Raw genomic sequence first — 18336 nt, forward strand, 5'->3', positions numbered from 1 at the left:
TTAAAAAAATCAGAAAATATTACAAAGAACATGCTACAAATACAGGAATCTCAAATTGTATATTTCCCAATGTAAAAAAAAGCAGCTTATTATTGAGATACATATAACACGTTATTTACTGTGAGTATGAATAGACTAAACAGAGTTAAAGCTTACATTATTGTTTAAGCTTCTCCATTCTACATATAACAACTTATGAAAAAAAAAATCTTGGAGAACTTGTTTTAATTACTACATTCACTCGAATCACTATGTTTTTTGTATGATCTAAAAAGACTCCTATAACCTCATGTAATTTCATTGTCATAAGTATACTTAGACAAATAAAATCTTGAAGTAACTTAAAACAACTTCAAGAGCACAAAAGCAAATAAATTCAAACAACACCGAAAATACAACTGAAAACAACTTCATACAAGTTGTACACCAATGTCAAAAGTTTATACAGACAAATTCGACAATAAAGTACGTGCATTTGTAAACAAAATGAAATCGACATCATTTTTATTTATTGTAACTATATACAGGCTAGTTATCGGAGGAACTTTCACAAACTTAAATTGCATGAAAGTCATGCTGTATTTGCTTTTCTATCTAAATATTAATATACCAATGTATTTTCACAATTGATTATCAATAGACAGATGTATTTGGTTTTGATTATCGACTGTCAACTTCTTCTTTAATGTATAACATACATGTGGGATGCATTATGAAAAACGTATAACTATATAATACACTGTATACACGGTATCACATGAATAATAATGAGCAAATTAGACGATGCACGACTGTACATGTAAGTCCCTTCAACGTCTCTGTTACTATTTTTAACAAATTATTTTAACTTAATTACCATGATACTGTTATGGTGTGGATTTTACAAATTAGAAGGAGTGCTCCTGTGGACATATATACTTTTGAGAAATGCTTGATCATGCATAAAATGGATATTTCATCCTCCTCTTCTTTTTTATATAAAATGACTTCATGGAATTTCTTGAAAATATTTGAAGTTTATAGCTTCCTGATATGGTACCATTAAATTATTAAGAATATATTGAAAATTTTCAATGAAATATTTGCAAAGAAACAAGAGGTTTGAAAACGAACCGTTTTCGGTAAGATTGCCGTTTGCGCCGATACATCAATGTTATTCACATGTTTTTTTTTTTTTTTTTTTTATCAAAACCTTATAAATGTAAGATGACCTTCAACATGTTCAAATTTATATTAAATGCACTTACAAAAACGCATACGTACAGCTTCAAACAAGTATATTACAATAAACTGCTAAGGTAATATACATCCAGCTGACAAGAAATTACTGGAAAGCTTAAGAAACAGGACCAAAATTATTACTTACAAAAAAATCGCAAATATGTATTTACAAACATAGGAAATCACATATAATTGTATCATACACGGTTAGTTTATAAGAGAATGGTGCTTGGTTTTTTAGATGATCGTCAGTGCATTATTTTATATTTTATTTTGCGTCAGGGGTGGCGGAAATTATTATTATTTTTTTTTTTTGGGGGGGGCAAAGCCATAAAAGGGCACTAATATCGGATATTTTCACCATGAGAATATCATCTCCGTTAGAGAGTTTTGTGTTTTGTAGTGATTACATTGAGCAAAGCCCTTTTTCAAGTGATTTCTGATTGATAAAATATAGATTAGTGCTTTGGTTGTCCACGAGCAAGCGTAGCGAAGGAGAGGTTTGGAGAAAAAAGAATTAGTAAGAAGTTGTGATACTTGCTTTTTTATTATCGCGCAAATTACTGTTAAAAGGGAATTTTAGCGAGATGTTGCGAGCGCGAATCGCGAGCTTACACTTTTGGACATTTCATGTACTACAAGACCTGAAAACTCAACATTCTGAACAGTTTATATGATACATATCTCACCGATCGAATAATGCAAGCGCGAAGCGCGGGCTGAACATTTATAATATTCCAAACTCAAACTGGCCGTTCTTAACACTTTTTGTAACCAAGACAGAATTAGTACTTGACTAAACAATAGTTGATGGGAGCGCGAAGTGCGAGCTGAAAATTTGTGATATCCCAAGCTAAACACACTTTTTGTAACCAAGAACAGATTGAGTAGGTTACTTACTAAACAATAATTGATGCGAGCGCAAAGCGCGAGTCAACATAAAAAACATAAAAAAATTTCTAGCCTGAAATAAATTGTGTTTTACTTTGAAAAAGGTGTTTTATATTGGAAATGGGCACATTTCATTTAGAAAATAGGGCACTTTCCATTAAAAAAAAACATTTTTCCTACCTTGATTCTTATTGAGCAAGTGCCCCTACTGCCCTCCGGTTCCGTCGCCCCTTTTTTGCGCATATATGGCCGCCGACATACATACCTTTTTTAATCTAAAACGATCTTTTGAACTGTAGCTCTGATAACAGTGGCTTTGTTTACACAGGTCAAACAAGTGGAAAAGCATGATAGTGATATACATAAATGCATGGTAATTTTTTTATTACATCGTTATTTTTTTCATTTTGATCGTCAATTTAGTTTTGACATAGAATATAGAAACTTTAAGCCGATTTAGACTTTACTCGGAAAATAGGGCTTGCCGCCTAACAGAATCTTGATTTTATTATTCCTAAAATTATGCCGACCTTCAAATAAAATAATTTTGCTTCTTTGGCATGTCGCATTTAATGCGAAATTCGATATATTAAAAAAATGTGTCGCATAGGACCACAGATTGTGACCCGGGCTTAAGTTTCGTGAAAAAGGATTTCAGCGACATGACTTAACCCAGCCTCCCCGAGAGCGAGTCGAAGTTTCCCGACCTGCTCATTCGGTCGGACACACCGTCTCCAGTTCTCAATCATCTCCCTAAGACCCGATCTTGAGACACTCCTAGCCGAAGAGTCAGCTCTGACCAAGTATTTCTCCACCGTTGAGTAAGAGAAACCAAGTTTGTAGCCAAGTTCCCGAGCATCCTTGATCTCACATACCAAATCGGACAGGACATGTAGCATGTTGTTGGATACAAACCTCTTTCGGTCTCGTCTGCAAGAGAGGAGAGGGGTGAGGGAACATACTAACAATTATAATCTTGACCGTGTCCACATGAGTAGCAAAGATTACGAGGGAAATTGCAGTTGACATATGTTTTCTTTAACCATTACTTTTAAATCACATACCAAAGGTCACCATAAACAAAATCTACCAAGGACAAAAATAAAAAAAATGAAGATTGAAATATGTATTTTTTTTATTATAGAATAACGAGCGAATAAAAGTTGAGGAGTCCTTTACCATTTATACATTTAAGGTGAGCACCAACTTAAAAGAAGAATAATCTAGAACTGACACAAGAAACATTGAAAGCCAGCGTTCCGAATGTTCGCACTGTCTCCGAGAGGTAGGAATAGAGCGTTTATGCACTTACCTGATAGGAACTCCATAATCTGGTTCAACTGTTTTAATAGAATAAACGTAGAAAACATAAACTTACACGATAATTTAGATTTAAGAAATATATATGCACAGTAATTATGTAAATTGCTAGGTCACAAAGACATACCTGTCATGAGCGCATTCGGGAATATACAATTTATTTGTTATTCTTAACATGTCTCTGCTATTTAAAAGCAAAACACTATGCCCAGATTCTGCGGGTGATATGCTAGGGTTTCAAACACAATGAGTCGGGCCAGCATTGGCGTAGTTAGGCATCAACACTAGCAAACATTACATATGCCATGTTTGTAAATTTGGTAAAGATGGTTTGTCAGACGTAACAAGAATAATAATTTTAAGGTACAGAGTTCTAGTCCCGTCTTCAATTGGTTTAGCAAACATTGACGATGTAAGAGTTTATTCTAGGTAGGGGCTTCACCAGTTTCCCTAATTTATTTCGCATCTCAATTCAATAAATAAGTTGTGCGCTCTTGTAAACTGATAATTATCACTTGCATTTCAACCTGAGGGACGTGGGTTTTATTCCCAGCCGTGACATATTTTTTTTAGCAGGAAATTTACCCACATTCTGCTGCACCCAACCAAAGTGATATGGAAAATTCCCTGAATGCTTCAGCGCCTATATTAGAGCACATCTTTGACGTAATAATAGCAGCGCTTTTTATTCTCAGGAAAAAAAAACGCTTAATAATTTTAGCGATTATTATTAGTAATAGTGAATTTGCTTCGTTTTTAGTTTGATATTATTACAAACCATGATTATTTAACAAATGTTGCTACCTTGTTTGATGATTGTAATGTGTTGTTCTGATAGTATTGTACCCTGTTCAATGCGGAGACATACACTCATCTTTTCATTCGCAGAGGGCGCTAGTAGATCGAATGTGAAGGTATTGCATCCTCCAGCTAGAAGGTGACGAGCATGAACCTTTATGGAGAATATAATGAAATATTAATGACACAAAAGTCAATGAAATGATGTCACCGTAATGTAGACTTAGTCTTTCATTCCAATGACATAAATGAGTGATTTTTAAGCCCGGGGGGGGGGGGAGACACTTCAATTGACGCAACTATAGGGTCTCGAAAAGCACCCTAAACAAGTATTTTCCATATTCTGAAAATGCACCCCTTAACAAGTATTGGCGCGTAAAACCCTGCCCTTAACAAGCATTGGAAACAAAACAATACCCTTGGCAAGTATTCCCTGAATTGAACCCCTAAACAAGTAAAGCGATATTTTAATTATGTCACAGACGTCGGTCGCCGGTTTTATCTTTACCTACATCATTGGGTTTAGTCCGGCCCTACCTCCCACACCTCGCGCAAATCGGACTCTAAACACGTAGTATTGACTGTTTGGGCAGTAGCTCTCCTAGCGAAATAAATATCCTTTTTTCATTATTTTAGGGTTTTTGACACCCTTACTACGTTACGTACGTAACGTGCCCTATCTTGAAAAGACAACATTTTTACGTGCTATTTTTGTCGCGCATGGTATTCACTCGTCAGTGTAAGTGCCCCTCGGGTTTTGACCAAAAAAAATAATAATTGCGCGACTTTTTTTCAAACAGGGGCAGGTGGACGATAAAGTACCAAAAAGAATAGTTCATTTCATCACACTAACTCTGCTTTTTTAAAAGCATCGTCACAACGTATTTGTGTGTGGTGGGGGCATACGAATAATAAATAAAGACATGCCCACACTCATCAAATGCATAGCCGCACACCCACGCAACGACATCCTAATTTACACGCACAAAAGTACGCAAACCGTGCACAAATAAATTAATTTAACGGAAATTATGGGTGCGTTGTTATGCGCTCCCTCACATTTTACAACGTAACTATCACAAAACATGAACAAAAATTCATCAGGAAATGAATCCTGTGGGAACTGCTTAGACAGGCATAAACTATAAGGTGCTTACTGTATACTGGAGCTGCTCTGATTCGGTCATACACCAAAGCTTTATATCATTATCCGCTGAGTCAAGATTAAAGTTGATCACCGTTGTCTCGTGGTATGTCCCTTCTGATACTAGAGTTTCATGACGTTTGCTGAGTTCCTGAAAAAAAAATTGAAAACGAAACATGAATAAAACAAACCTATGATGTGACGTCGGAGGCAGGTATGAGATCAACTTTGCCCCGTATATGGAAAAAAACAATCAAAATGAAAAAAAAATGGGGACAAAAAATAAGCTTTCAATAAATAATGAATACTGTCGGTTCCCATTCGGATACATTTTAGAATATCATCATCGACATAAGATATAACGATACATGTGTTGGTTGGCTAGTGGAATAGTTGGCACATCTCAGCCAAAGCGGATGGGGCAATTAACAAGTATAGGTAAATAATAAAGAATTAGATCTGTCCAACACTTTTTTGTTTTTGAATCCTTACATTCAGTAATTCTTTAAATCCATGATTTTTGGGTAGCAACAAGGTTGACTTTTTTCGTTCTAGAACTGTAGTAATTTGATGTAGGCATATATTTGATTATTATAATTCAATATAAAAGAATGTTCATATATACATACTGTGAGGTAACCATTGTAGGGATGAGCTACACGAGCACGGAGTGTTGGTTTATTGGAAGAGTAACTATGAGACACCTCACATGCAAATTGAACGTTGTGAATATCTCTTGATGACATTGCACACATTTGAACGTGACGCGTGGAGAAGGCAATCTTGTCTTCCGAAATCTGGAAACTTCTTGATGTTTCAGGGGAGAAAGTCCTGTGACCAAATTCTCCTATAAAGAATAAAGGAAGAAAGAGGAAAAGAAAAGCTGAACCCGATATAAACGTGCATGAATATTTTAATTAGAAAGGATAATCGATATATTTACCGGGTCCTAATTTGGTGTAAAGTTTAATGCACATCTCTCCCGTGTCCCAATCACACTGGTCTGGAGTAAAATTGTAGCAGGTTTGATGAGTTCTTCAGAAATGGAACATTGGATGACAGGTGTTATGAGAACCTCTCCATTTTCTATGGGGATCTTCGATGAACTTCGCCTTTGGGGATCGCTCCAGGAGGAATGGATATTCTGATGTCAGGTTCGTCAAGTTTTAGCTCACCAACATGGTGATCAATCATACTGTGCCAAAGCGGATTTAGAAAGCCTGGGTGGTGTTCCATTCCTACCAATAGAAAACAAACGGGTCAATGTCAAACAGAGGCTATGAAACGAACATGCGAAGGAACACACAGCTTTTGTCAACATGAGTTTACCTTTATTATTTAAACATTTCAATGAATTGACTTACCTGTTGCTACGTGTCTAACAGCATCGTTAAAATTAAAAGCTTGAAGAATCTCAAGCAACCTCAACCTTGTTCCTCCTTGTTTGACCCATCTCTGAAGCATTTGCAAGATCGCCAGACGTATCAAGTCAGGTTCAAAGGTCACAAATGATGACATCACTTGAAGAATTTCAGAAGCTGATAGATCGAGGCTTTTGGCGAGGTACATGAGATCTTGGGTTGTGCATGTGTCTCTAGAGATTTCATCAAGACCTTATAAGTTGAAACACGAAAGGCGAGTTTAACTGGCTGTCAATCACAGACAGTTCCTTGTGTGTTTCCAAGAATCTTAGTTTTTTTCTTGCCAATTCTTCATTATTAAAACGGAAAAAAAGGAAATGTTGTTTGGGCATTACAAAGTTTTTATTACAAATTTTGGAAACGATCGCACTTTTTTTTGTATTAAGGACAACGTTCTCCTCCCACAGGAGAAAGAAAAACGAGAAAAAAAAATAAGAAAAACAAAACAGTATGATGATATTAATTTTTTATTAAAGTGTTCGCTTTTTCTTGCTTATTTCTTTTATATCACAATACTCGTTCATAATCACCCTAAACGCTGTTTCGTCATATAAACTGTCTAGAAAACATGTACGTTGCCTTAACTAAATCAGATGTTGCTGTTGCTTTCCTAGAGTTGCAACGATGTTATATTTCCCCCTTGGGTATTTTTACCAGAGATGTATACATGTACATTTTCGATATTTCGATGTTCTTGTTACGACCGCTTATTCAAAGTTCTTTCTACCACACTACAAAAAAAAACCATAAAACCTGCACTGGGGTCCTTGATGTTATAATCCCGAAATATCTTCGTCAGTTTATCTTCCCTCTCCGTGCTTTCTAAACGTTTGCCCCAACTGTGTACGAGTTGCCTTGCTAGTTTATTCATTGCTGCAGTGTTAGACGGAGCCATGTCCATGCGTAGAGCTTTACACAGATCCAACGCCAAAAACGTACTTTTTATGGGCAGAGCTACGTGGCATTGTTCTTCAATATTCGATGAGCCACCACAAAGGTCTACATCATCTCCTTTGTCCTCATCATCTATGATATTAATTGTTTAAATAAAATTATATAACATTATATCAAACACAGCGATGGGATCATTCATTAATCAGTTTTCATATTATGTTCCACTCCTACATGTATCTCATGGTCTTTGTTAGTTAATTCTTCTTCATTTCATCCTTGGAAGTACAAGCTATGATAAGTATTCCACATGCTGAGTCACCCCCCCCCCCTCCTTTTTGACTGTCCCGCTCGTGTAAAAATAAGTGTAAGAATATGTCCAGATACCTGACTCTGCATGTGTGATGACTTCAAAGGCTTCTGGAACTTCACATTTCATTTTGTCTGTACTTTGTTCAGCTGAGGTAGTAGAACCAACTTCCAGTTCTTCTTCCTCGACATTTATATTTATTTTATTTATTTATTTATTATTTATTCGGCACTTCAAACATATTTAAGATAATTTACAAAGCAATATCGAACATTACATAAAATGACATAAAAATCATACAGGTACGTGCAATATTTGATAGCAGTTTGTCCAGTGCATCAGTTGGTGGCCAGGGAAGAGGAGAGCAAACTTAATCACTGTGACCTAATGGTCCCTCCGCCCAACCAACCGATGCACTGGATATACTGGTAAAATTTGCATGAAAATAATCGCATCAGAAAATGAATAGGGATTATCAAACTGAAAATGATTGCACTAAATGTAAATGTAGATGTCCAATTTCAACTAAATGTTATATATCTTCTTGCTCTTCTTCTTCTTCTCCCCCTTCTCCTCCTCCTCCTTCTTCTTCCTCGCCATATCCATCTTGTTCTTCATCTTCTTCTTTTTGTGTTCCATCTTCAGTTTCCCTCCCTGGTCTCTCACCTACACCAGTTTTAAATTTAACGGTATAGTCAAAATATGTAATGTTATTATTTGCACTAACATCATTGCATTTTTTTTTAAGAGAGCAAACCCAGTTGCAATGGCCGTGCAAGGTGTGATATGATTTTCTCTTCATAAGGAAAATGCTGTCTGTGTCCATCAAATTCGACCCCTAAGGAAATATACATGAAATCTTGCGTGACAATTGAGAGATTTAGTATAACTCATCACCAATAAAAAAAAATCTTAGAAACATTCGTATTGCAGATGGCATGACTGAAAATCCAAAAGTAAAAATAATATCGTTTACATGTAATAGTTTTACCATAGAAATCGTTTATCCATAATTTTTTTTGTAAATAGTTGATAATCTGTCCAGATTTTGGGTTGTTGTAGGCCTCGACCACGTCGACAATTATTTTCTTTTTAAGACAGAATATATTATAAACTGATGCAAGCTGTTCAAATATAATAAATGTTCTAAATGTTGTTGTTTTCATTATAAATCAATCGTTTACAATTTTATTCAAAAATTATTCTTTAGACTTTGGCAGAGCTTTTTATCTTATAGCAATAAATGCTAACCATTCCAGTCTTGTGCTATGGAAACATCTTTCACCGACTCCCAAACAATGTTTAATGTCTCTTCAGCTTTATCGAATGATGTCTGGGATGCCTTCCAGCTCGAGAGCATTTGGATGTTAGCATCTTTTCTATTGAACAATGTCCGATGTTCGATGTGCTGTAACTCCGTTTTGTCAAATCCTAGTTTATCGCCGACCTCATAGAACTGCTCTGCGCTGATATGACGGGCGAATACCAGTAGTGTGGTGTCGGTAATCTCTCTGTGTCAAAGGAGGGTTTTCATAATAAAGTTTTTTTGAAAATGAAAATCTGACTGGAATTAGCTTTGATGTAAAGGGTATTCTTTGATTTTTATGAACAAAGTAGATTGCCAATATTGGGAAAAACCTGAGCAGATAAATCAAAGGTTATCGAAAATGAATAGGTTAAAATTTAGGTTATTCCTGTTGTTATCTGTTAACCTAGCAGCGGCTTTTAGGCTTTTCTACTGTTTACTTAACAATTTGCATACAATAATACTGAATGACTGGAATCTTTTACTCATAACCCTTTGCGTGCGGACCAGCGAAACCGGATACCTCTCTCTGCGGCGGAGCCGTTTTGGTACATTGCTGGTATTTGGATCTGTGGTGGTGTTTTTCTAAATATTTGCTAATTGCGCCAAACTGAAGTATTTTCAGGATTTTTAGTAAATGTAAAGATGAAAGATCAGACATTTTTCTTTCTAGAAATGAAGGTTTCGCTTCTCAAATCAACAGAATAGTTAAGAAATTCACTAGGAAATATTCGTGTTATTTTGTCAAATCTTCGCCTTTTCCCCAAGTCAATAGGCACTGTGTACAAAAATGCGTAAGGGTAATCAGCACGCGCGGACAGGTCGGGTTCGATCGATACCGCTTTGTTGTCTGCTCTAGCGCTTTTGTCATTGCCTATTGTCACGCTTCTCATGAATGGTCTCTTTAGCCCCTTGTATAGAGATCATTTGCAAAGTGTATAATTACGGCGATAATCCGTTTTGGGTGAAATCACAGAATACCAAATACCTTTATTTTCCAGAATGAATAAAAAATGGTAAATATTCCTTTGCAAGTACAATGATGATGCTGCGCAACGAAAGTCCGAAACTAATCTGTGATTTGTGGCTTCTGGGCTTCAAGACAGTGGCCTCAATGTTTCACTAAAAATCGCCTTTGGTTTCTTCTTTTCATGAATTATTGTTTGTAATAAAAATAATTTTGTTCCTGAAGATTGCATATCAGTTTTCGATCTGTTTTCCTGTTGCAATCTCAAAGAGTGAAAGGGATAAATGTGACTCGAATAGTGGATCTGAAATCATACCTCCCAACGCTCTCCTCGTCTCGTTCTACGTTTCATTTTTTTCTATCTCCCTTTTCCCTCCAAAAATAACCATGCTACCGATTACTGTTCGTCACAATGAGAGAAAGTAAATTATTTCTATCTATTGAAATTGTAGCATCTAAATTAAAGATATTTTATTTTGTTCTTTCATTTTATTCATTTTTTAACCGTTCTGGGATTTTCACAACCGAAAACAAAAGTAATAAATAAATCATGAAAGATTTATATCCCCTTTTGTCTCTATCTTTTAATCGTTCAATCAAATAGTACAGAGGCGTATAATTTCCCTAAATGACTCTTCTTTCATCCTTATATGCATCATCACCCAGGGGAAGCACTTTTATGCAATATGAATCACAGACCAATGTCATAAGCACCTGTGTTGTCGGTATTTGAAACATTTTTTCTTCTTTTATTTTAGATACGGTATGTTGGTCGAAAAAAAAGGTATTCATAAAAACTTTTTGTATTGCTAAGTACGAAGAGCATTCAATAGGTAATCCTGCCGATAAACATTAATCTTCCTTTTGTTCGGGGCGTTGACCATCTGTATCCTGCTCTTTTCGGAAGGAATTTGTTTGAGTGGCCGCCCAGACATTCTTTTGTTTGGGTAGTGCCGATATCATGAACTACATGGACGTTTCCCTTTTGAAAAGAGCATAAGATAAATGGTGTGCTTAACTGCTTTCTTCTCTCTTTTTTTCAGAAAAGTAGACAAAAATAATGAGAAGATGGATGATGGGGAGGGAAAAAGTTCAAAAGTGCACCGAGATAAGCTCAAAGTACTAAGACATTACAAGCCTTTTGTTTTTTCTGAAACTTTTTGTTTTTCTGAAAATACAATCGATCGATGAAACCAAGGAGATATCATTCTATCTAGAGTGATATCTCCTTGATGAAACAAATAAGACGAGAATGGTGAATAAACGCGTAGCTTATTACGAGACGATCTTGCAGAAACGATTTTTTTTATCTATCACAACGATATGGATCAAATCACCTGATCAGAACAAATCACGTGATCAGGTCTAGTGCGCGCGCGTACGTGCACGTCACAAAATTTTTCCTCCCCGTCTGACTCCAACGAAAAATTCGGGTAAATTTGAAATGATTTCCTATTTTGGGAATTTTTCCCCACGTAGCTGTATATTTGTTTCATTTGGTCATCGAAATAGGTTTATAAAGGAAATAGTGGCAGAGGTTCTAGTACATAACAATTACGAAAAAGCTGAAAAACTTCATCGAATTAAACCAAACAAATATCGGCTTCTGTAGAAGCCCGTCGTAGCTAAGTAAATGACTCGCTGGGCTTCTGTGGAAGCCCGTCGCACGCAAAGGGCTCATAATTATACATTTGATATCCACTTTAAGTTGAATAGACGTTCAAGACAATAGGGATAAATGTAAAGTGAGCATAAGCAAGTGCTAACTGGATCTTTACTGCCTATTTAGGCAAATGCAACCAACAACTTACTCAGTAGCTCTGATATCTTTGAAGGATGTTAAAACCAAGTCAAGCACCGGATGAGAAACAAACGAAAATGAAATTTATGTTAGAATGTAACATTGGAAGAGGATTATGAAGTACACATTACATGAAAGTTTATTACAACACAGTTATTAAGGATGAGATAGTCAAAAACTGTTATTCTTGAAAAAATCGCGTCATGTTTCATATTAAAATCGTAATTTTCTTTCTTTTAACGGGATAATTTTTGCACAGAATTAGACCACGGTCTAAGTTAAACCGGAGTTCAGAAACCGGGCCTATGTATATATTTCTGCCTTTTTCAATTTCTCCCTTTTCCCATTCTTGAAAAAAATACAATACTGGAGCTTATCTAAGAATGATTCATTTTTGTATTCACTTTTTAATGAAATAACTTCAAGTGCAGTGCGTCCCAGAAAAAAAAAGAAAAGCGCTATTCAGTGTAAATATTTCTTACTATAATCATGAATTTGCTTCATGAAAGGTTCATGAATAGCAAAATATTCTTCTCTTCTTTCATTTGAGACCAATCTCAAAGTTCATAATGCATGCATGACTCAGTTAGAACAAGAGAAATGGTGCTACCAAATTTCCATTTGCGCAAAGAAATTACGATCTTTTAAGGGAAATTTACTATCACTTCTTTCCAATGTTCTAACTCAGTCATTCGTGCATTATAAAAATTGAGACGGGTTTCAGATGAAAGAGGTGAAGCATATATTGGTATTGATGTACATCTCATGAGGCAAAATTAGTATCATGATGTCAAAGAGTTACACTGTTTTACAATCTCCTTTTCGGGGACGCACTGTATTTCAATTAAATCCTACGGTCTTTCTTCTCACACCAAGGCGGCTTTAATAGTTGTATATACAATTTGAAAGCAAAACCTGAAAGATATATTTGTCCTGCTGATGAATCCAACGATTCCATGAGTAAGATAAGCTTGCTCTTTGCTTCATGAACAGTTGGTTGCCTCTCTCTCCATGTTAGAAGCATGTCATAGATGGCCTGTTGTCTGTCCTTGAATCTCCTGTACTCAATGCAATCCAACTCAGCAATGGTGAAACCAAGAGCTATGCCCAAATCATAGAACTGGTTGACGGTCTTTGTTTGGGCTATTGTAAGGACATCAGCGTCTGACTGGAAATCACTATTCTTGGCTTCCTCCACTGCCCTACAAAGTTGATACAAGTATTGTTGTACCGCTAAATATCCACATAAATCACTGTTAATGTAGCATGCCACTACTAATCTGGTGAAATCCCTTTAATAATATAATAAAATAAAAATTATTTAGGATTTTTATAGCGCACGTATCCACCTTGCTAAGTGCTCAAGGCGCTCCTATATTACCCCGGCTATGCTAGTCTACCGATTCTGGTGCGCACAGCCTTTTGAGGAATTACTTCCTGCCGGTACCCATGTCTTACTGAAGGAAAACACGCCATAGCTAGGATTCGAACCCACGACCCTCTGTGTGAAAGGCGAGAGTCAGAACCACTAGACCACGACGCGCCCATAATGGGATTGTTATACCCATAATGCATATTTTCCCCCTTTTAGCACTTATCTCTGAGTGTTTGGACAAAATATAATTTAGAGTTTTATTCAGGTATATTCCTTACAAAAAATGACCTGATCATTGTGATCTCATATTGAATAAAGCAAGATTATGAATTTTATGTCTTTCTCCTTAGTTTGCATTTCAAGCAAGTTCATTTTGTCTCCAAGTCCATGCATTTTATTTTCCAAACTCAATATCTACTTCCAACCTATGAATGAAAAACAAAGTCATTATGATGAATCATGACACTTACCTATTAAATGATAGGGTTTCAGGAAGAAGGCAGTCAGGCCCACCTGGTAAAATGGTAGTTAGTTGGTTAATAAAATTTAAATGATAAAAAAAGGAAATTGAAGTCTATCGATTAAACATTAAGTCTAAAAAGAAAATGTACTTTGTCTTACTCCTAAAGGTTTATGCATTTCACCCGTTGCTCAGTACTTAAAAGATTAATGAAAGTCTTGAAGTGAAAGATAGATAAAATAGATAAAATAATGATATTTCATATATTGAAGTATCGAATATGAATATACAATTTAGAAAACTATTGTTAATGGAATTTTTCATCTCCCCAATATTTCTTTTTCAGCTTTATTATCTTATCTTTCTTAAAGTCCGAAAGAACATAATTACGAGAAAATTACTTGTGTATCTGATGACAAAGCTGATAGATTGTGACATCCCAAACTTTCCAGCCTGTGTTATCCTTATGGTGATTACTGTGAAGTGTTCATCGTCCCCATTAGAAGGAATTGCAAATATTAAACTTTGACTCATCTTATTACGAATATCCTTCAGGGAAAGGACCTGTCACAAAGATATGAATAAGGATAAAATTATGAGCTTGCTGCTAGTTTTAAACTGGAATCAAGTGAAATATACAAAGTCATACAATTGCAAATTTTGCAGAATACACAATGAATTCATTTTCAATAATGAAACCAAATATTTATAAAATAGCTTTACAACGTTTTGTTTACAGCAGTTCTTACACGCCCAATGCATAGCAGAGCTTTGACTGTTTCGAAGATAACGAGTTTGTTGAGTATTTTATGATATAGTAATGTTTATCCCTGTTATTTGATAAACTCTCCGTCCTTCATTGTAAATATTTATTATTATATCCCTTACTTAATATTGTGGATTTGAGAGTGTTCACAAGTAAAATGATTAGTTTTACGACAAAAAACAAAAAAAAAAACCAAAAAACGTTTACCATGAAATAGTTCATTTCCCTTGCTGACGTCACACATAGTCATTTTTTTCCCCGAGTAACCTTGATACATTTAATTTCGATCCCCACCCCCGCCCCTCGATTTGCGAACTGTGCGACGCAAAGCGGTATGGCTAACAGAGCTGCGACGCGAAGCAGTATAGCTAACAGAGGTAGATAGCTGACCGCGTACCGGTAGTCTCCACTGCATGCCACGGTAACGTTTCGGCGAGCTGCGTAGGGTATGTACTGATAAAGTGCGCTTGCTCTTGCAGTAACTGCCATATTTTGATCGAGAGTTTTGGGTCGCTTTATTCTCTAACTTCATGCAGGGTAATTAATTTGTGAAGAAGCATAACAAGCCAACAAGGTGAGTCAGTTAAGATCCTATGTAACTATATTTAGCCGGCTAGTACGTCGTAATTTGGCGTGAATGAAACTGCAGCAGGAGCGCAGCGCAGCGTATCCGTCATTAACCGGAGACGGGTAGAAGCCGCTCACAGCCTACCCAGAAGCTGGTTAGCAATAGCTCATGCGTTAGGTCGAGACCGTCTGTTTTTGTTCTCCTTTTTTTTTCTTATGTCAGGACCATCAAACGGGTTAGCCTACAAGAGTTCTCACTTAAAGAAGGGATATAAAACAAACATATCACGCATTCCCTTCGAAAGCATACTGGGAATGATTGGTTTTCGGTTGGAATGGCAATATTAACATTTTAATAGTAATTGTAATAGTAATTGCCAGACCAGCCTCTGATAAATATTTCCTCACTATACTTTCTCAAAGCCTGATATATTTGTATAGTATCAGTCAATGGTAATTTTTTGTTAGCCAATATACCTCACGCAATATGAGTCGGCTAATAATTGATTAGAATCCATATCATCGTCTTATAAAACACAGTAATGAATAATTAATGGGTTGGGTGTTTCACAGAGACTCAAGAATGAGTAGTGCGCGTCCGCTTGGCATGATCTGACCAATGGGGTCATGCCTCTTATACCACAAACAACTAGGCATTTAAGCGCCACTCTAGGTCATACTTTAATCTTTGTGAAACACCCCCCCCCCTCCCCCGGGTCTGATAATACCTTTCTTTCATATTGCTTTTCCTCATGATAGCACGTCACTTTTACGTCACCAGATTTGGTTTCAATTGTGAATGGAACAGAGCGATGCCCCTCTCTCAATGATTGTTGTTTTGTCTCCTCTTGTATATCCTATTAAAAATAAAAGCAATATAACCGTATAAATATATAACCAGATAAAACAACATAAATTTGAGATATGTTGAAGTCTGAATGATTCCTTTTCATAACTATAAATCAGGGGCGGATCCAGGATTTTCCAGGGGGGGGGGCGGCATACTTTCCCGAGCAAAAATATAATAAGCAAAAAAAACAAAATTCCACAGAAAATAAGGACACTTCGTTCATGAGAAAAGGTTTTCAACAAAACATAAGTGCATCTATGTACATTTCGTCCACGAAAAATAATTGACAAGCAAAAAGAAACAAGAAATCTCTTGACTTTTAAAGGGGGGGGGGGTCATACTTCTGTTTTAACGGCATTTATACATTTAAAAAAAATCTTATTTTGCCTCTCAAAGGGGAGGGGGGCATGGGCCGGCTTTTTTCCTTAGTTGGTCCGGCAATGTTACTATCTTCCCTCGGGGTTCGCACCCCTCGGGAAAAATAGTAATTGCCGAATACCTCGGACAAAAATATTTCCACTATACTTTCTCAAACCCGGAATATTTTGTATAATAGATCGATATGCATTTTTTTTTTACAAATTATTAAGTTTTTAATTTCCCGTGTTCGCAATCGACAATTGTGTTACTAGTTCCATATACAGACAAGACCTATTAAACCAAGGCTACCAAGCTCATTGGTCTAACGTAAGTAAACGCAAAGTTCGCAATTAAATAGTCCTAAATCAACCACGGCATTAGTCGGCATAAGGCATTAGACAGGTTCAAATTAATTTTGAGATGAAGTTGATGCTCGAGCCGATATGCTAGCCCTAGTCTAGCCTAGCACTTTGTCTTGTCACTTATCATGCTAATGGCACTTTGATCAGTGTTTACGAATCGGATAATTTGAGTGTGCAGATTAATTACATTCTTGGCAACGTTAACGTGAACGGCCATAATTGTCCATGGGCATGCGTACTCATGCGTAAGACGCAAGTCGTCAATATTCATATTCCCCACTTTTCTCTGGAGAACGCGAGCACACATTTACGATTTTGGAAGAGACTTTTTGGCCCGTCGTAAATGACTGTCCTGCAATTTAAATTGTGTGACTCGAGGATTTTGTTTAGCTTTTGCATCTGCAGCAGAAACATCAATCTGCTGTTCGTGTGCAGAATACTAGTACTATAGTAACATCGAGATATTTAGGACGACTTTCCAGAGCCACATTTGGTTTCTCCCTGAGCTCGAGAGGCCGCCCGGGGGGCGAAATTATTTTTCCCACTGAGTTCTGGACCAACATATGAATATTCATGACTTGCGTCTTCGGATTAAGAGTACGCATGCGCGTGGACCGTGACGGTCGTAAGCATTCACGTTCAGTTGTTCAGAATTAATTAGCATCGTCAAATTACCGGTACCCTTACATAGTTATATAGGCCTTACAGGCTTATATATATATATATATATCCAATTCTTAAACACTTATCAAACTAGCTGCCATTAATGGCAAGACATGTGCTAGGCTAGGGCTCGCTTAGGCTAGCGCATTAACTTTTCCTCAAATCTGGACTTGTCTAGTACTAATCAGTGTTGTAGTGCCTTGATGCTCGGCCTTGGCCTTAAGGCGCCTAAAGGCCTACTTTTTCAAAGCCTTGGCCTTGAGGATTTTGAGCCTTGAAATTTCAAGGCATTTTCAAGGCCTTTTCAAGGCATTTTGTATTTTGTACTTTCATTTGTTTTAAATAAGTAATTATAAATGTTTCAATTGTTTTGTTTAATATTTAATGACACTAATGGTCAATACTACCAGTCACCAGTAACATTAGCAGCAGCAGTAGTAAGTGTACTAGCAGTGTCATCAATTGTAATGGTCACCATTATTAAGAATTTTCAAACAAAGAATACATCAGTTACGAAAAATAGCATTATGTATTCGTAATGTGTTGTAATCATGATTAATTATGATAATGACAGTAAATAATAATGATCATGATCAACATAATAGTGCTTTGATGACAAGAATAAATTTGACATCTGACTGCAATTTTGACAACAATTTTCATACTTTAAACATAGCTAACTCTAAAGAACGATAACAAGGTTGATTTCTATTCCATTAGGATTTTCCTTTTATTATTTTCTTTGGCCAACAAGAATGTTTTAAGTCTTAATGATATTCTGAAAAGATTTGGTAAACTTGAACACAGTCTTCAATTTTGTCATATCCAAATGGGTTATGTCAATGGCATGATGAGCCAGACAC

At 36.3% G+C, this 18336-nt stretch overlaps 1 protein-coding gene and 1 pseudogene across 1 annotated transcript; both read right to left on the reverse strand.

Annotated features, from left to right (window-relative positions):
• Positions 1-1184: 1184 nt before the first annotated feature.
• Positions 1185-8635, reverse strand: LOC135154368 (uncharacterized; annotated as a pseudogene).
• A 2390-nt stretch (positions 8636-11025) lies between these two features.
• On the reverse strand, positions 11026-17027 carry LOC135154369 (uncharacterized). The gene is made up of 5 exons (XM_064100509.1): positions 16998-17027; positions 15967-16095; positions 14307-14469; positions 13916-13958; positions 11026-13272 (listed from the first exon to the last, which is right to left on the reverse strand). The coding sequence occupies exons 1-5, from the start codon at positions 17025-17027 to the stop codon at positions 12915-12917; spliced, it is 723 nt and encodes a 240-aa protein (XP_063956579.1). The 3' UTR covers positions 11026-12914.
• Between the last annotated feature and the right edge of the window lie 1309 nt (positions 17028-18336).

This window comes from Lytechinus pictus, chromosome 6, assembly GCF_037042905.1.
Source record: "Lytechinus pictus isolate F3 Inbred chromosome 6, Lp3.0, whole genome shotgun sequence".
In the NCBI taxonomy this organism is placed as follows: Eukaryota; Metazoa; Echinodermata; class Echinoidea; order Temnopleuroida; family Toxopneustidae; genus Lytechinus; species Lytechinus pictus.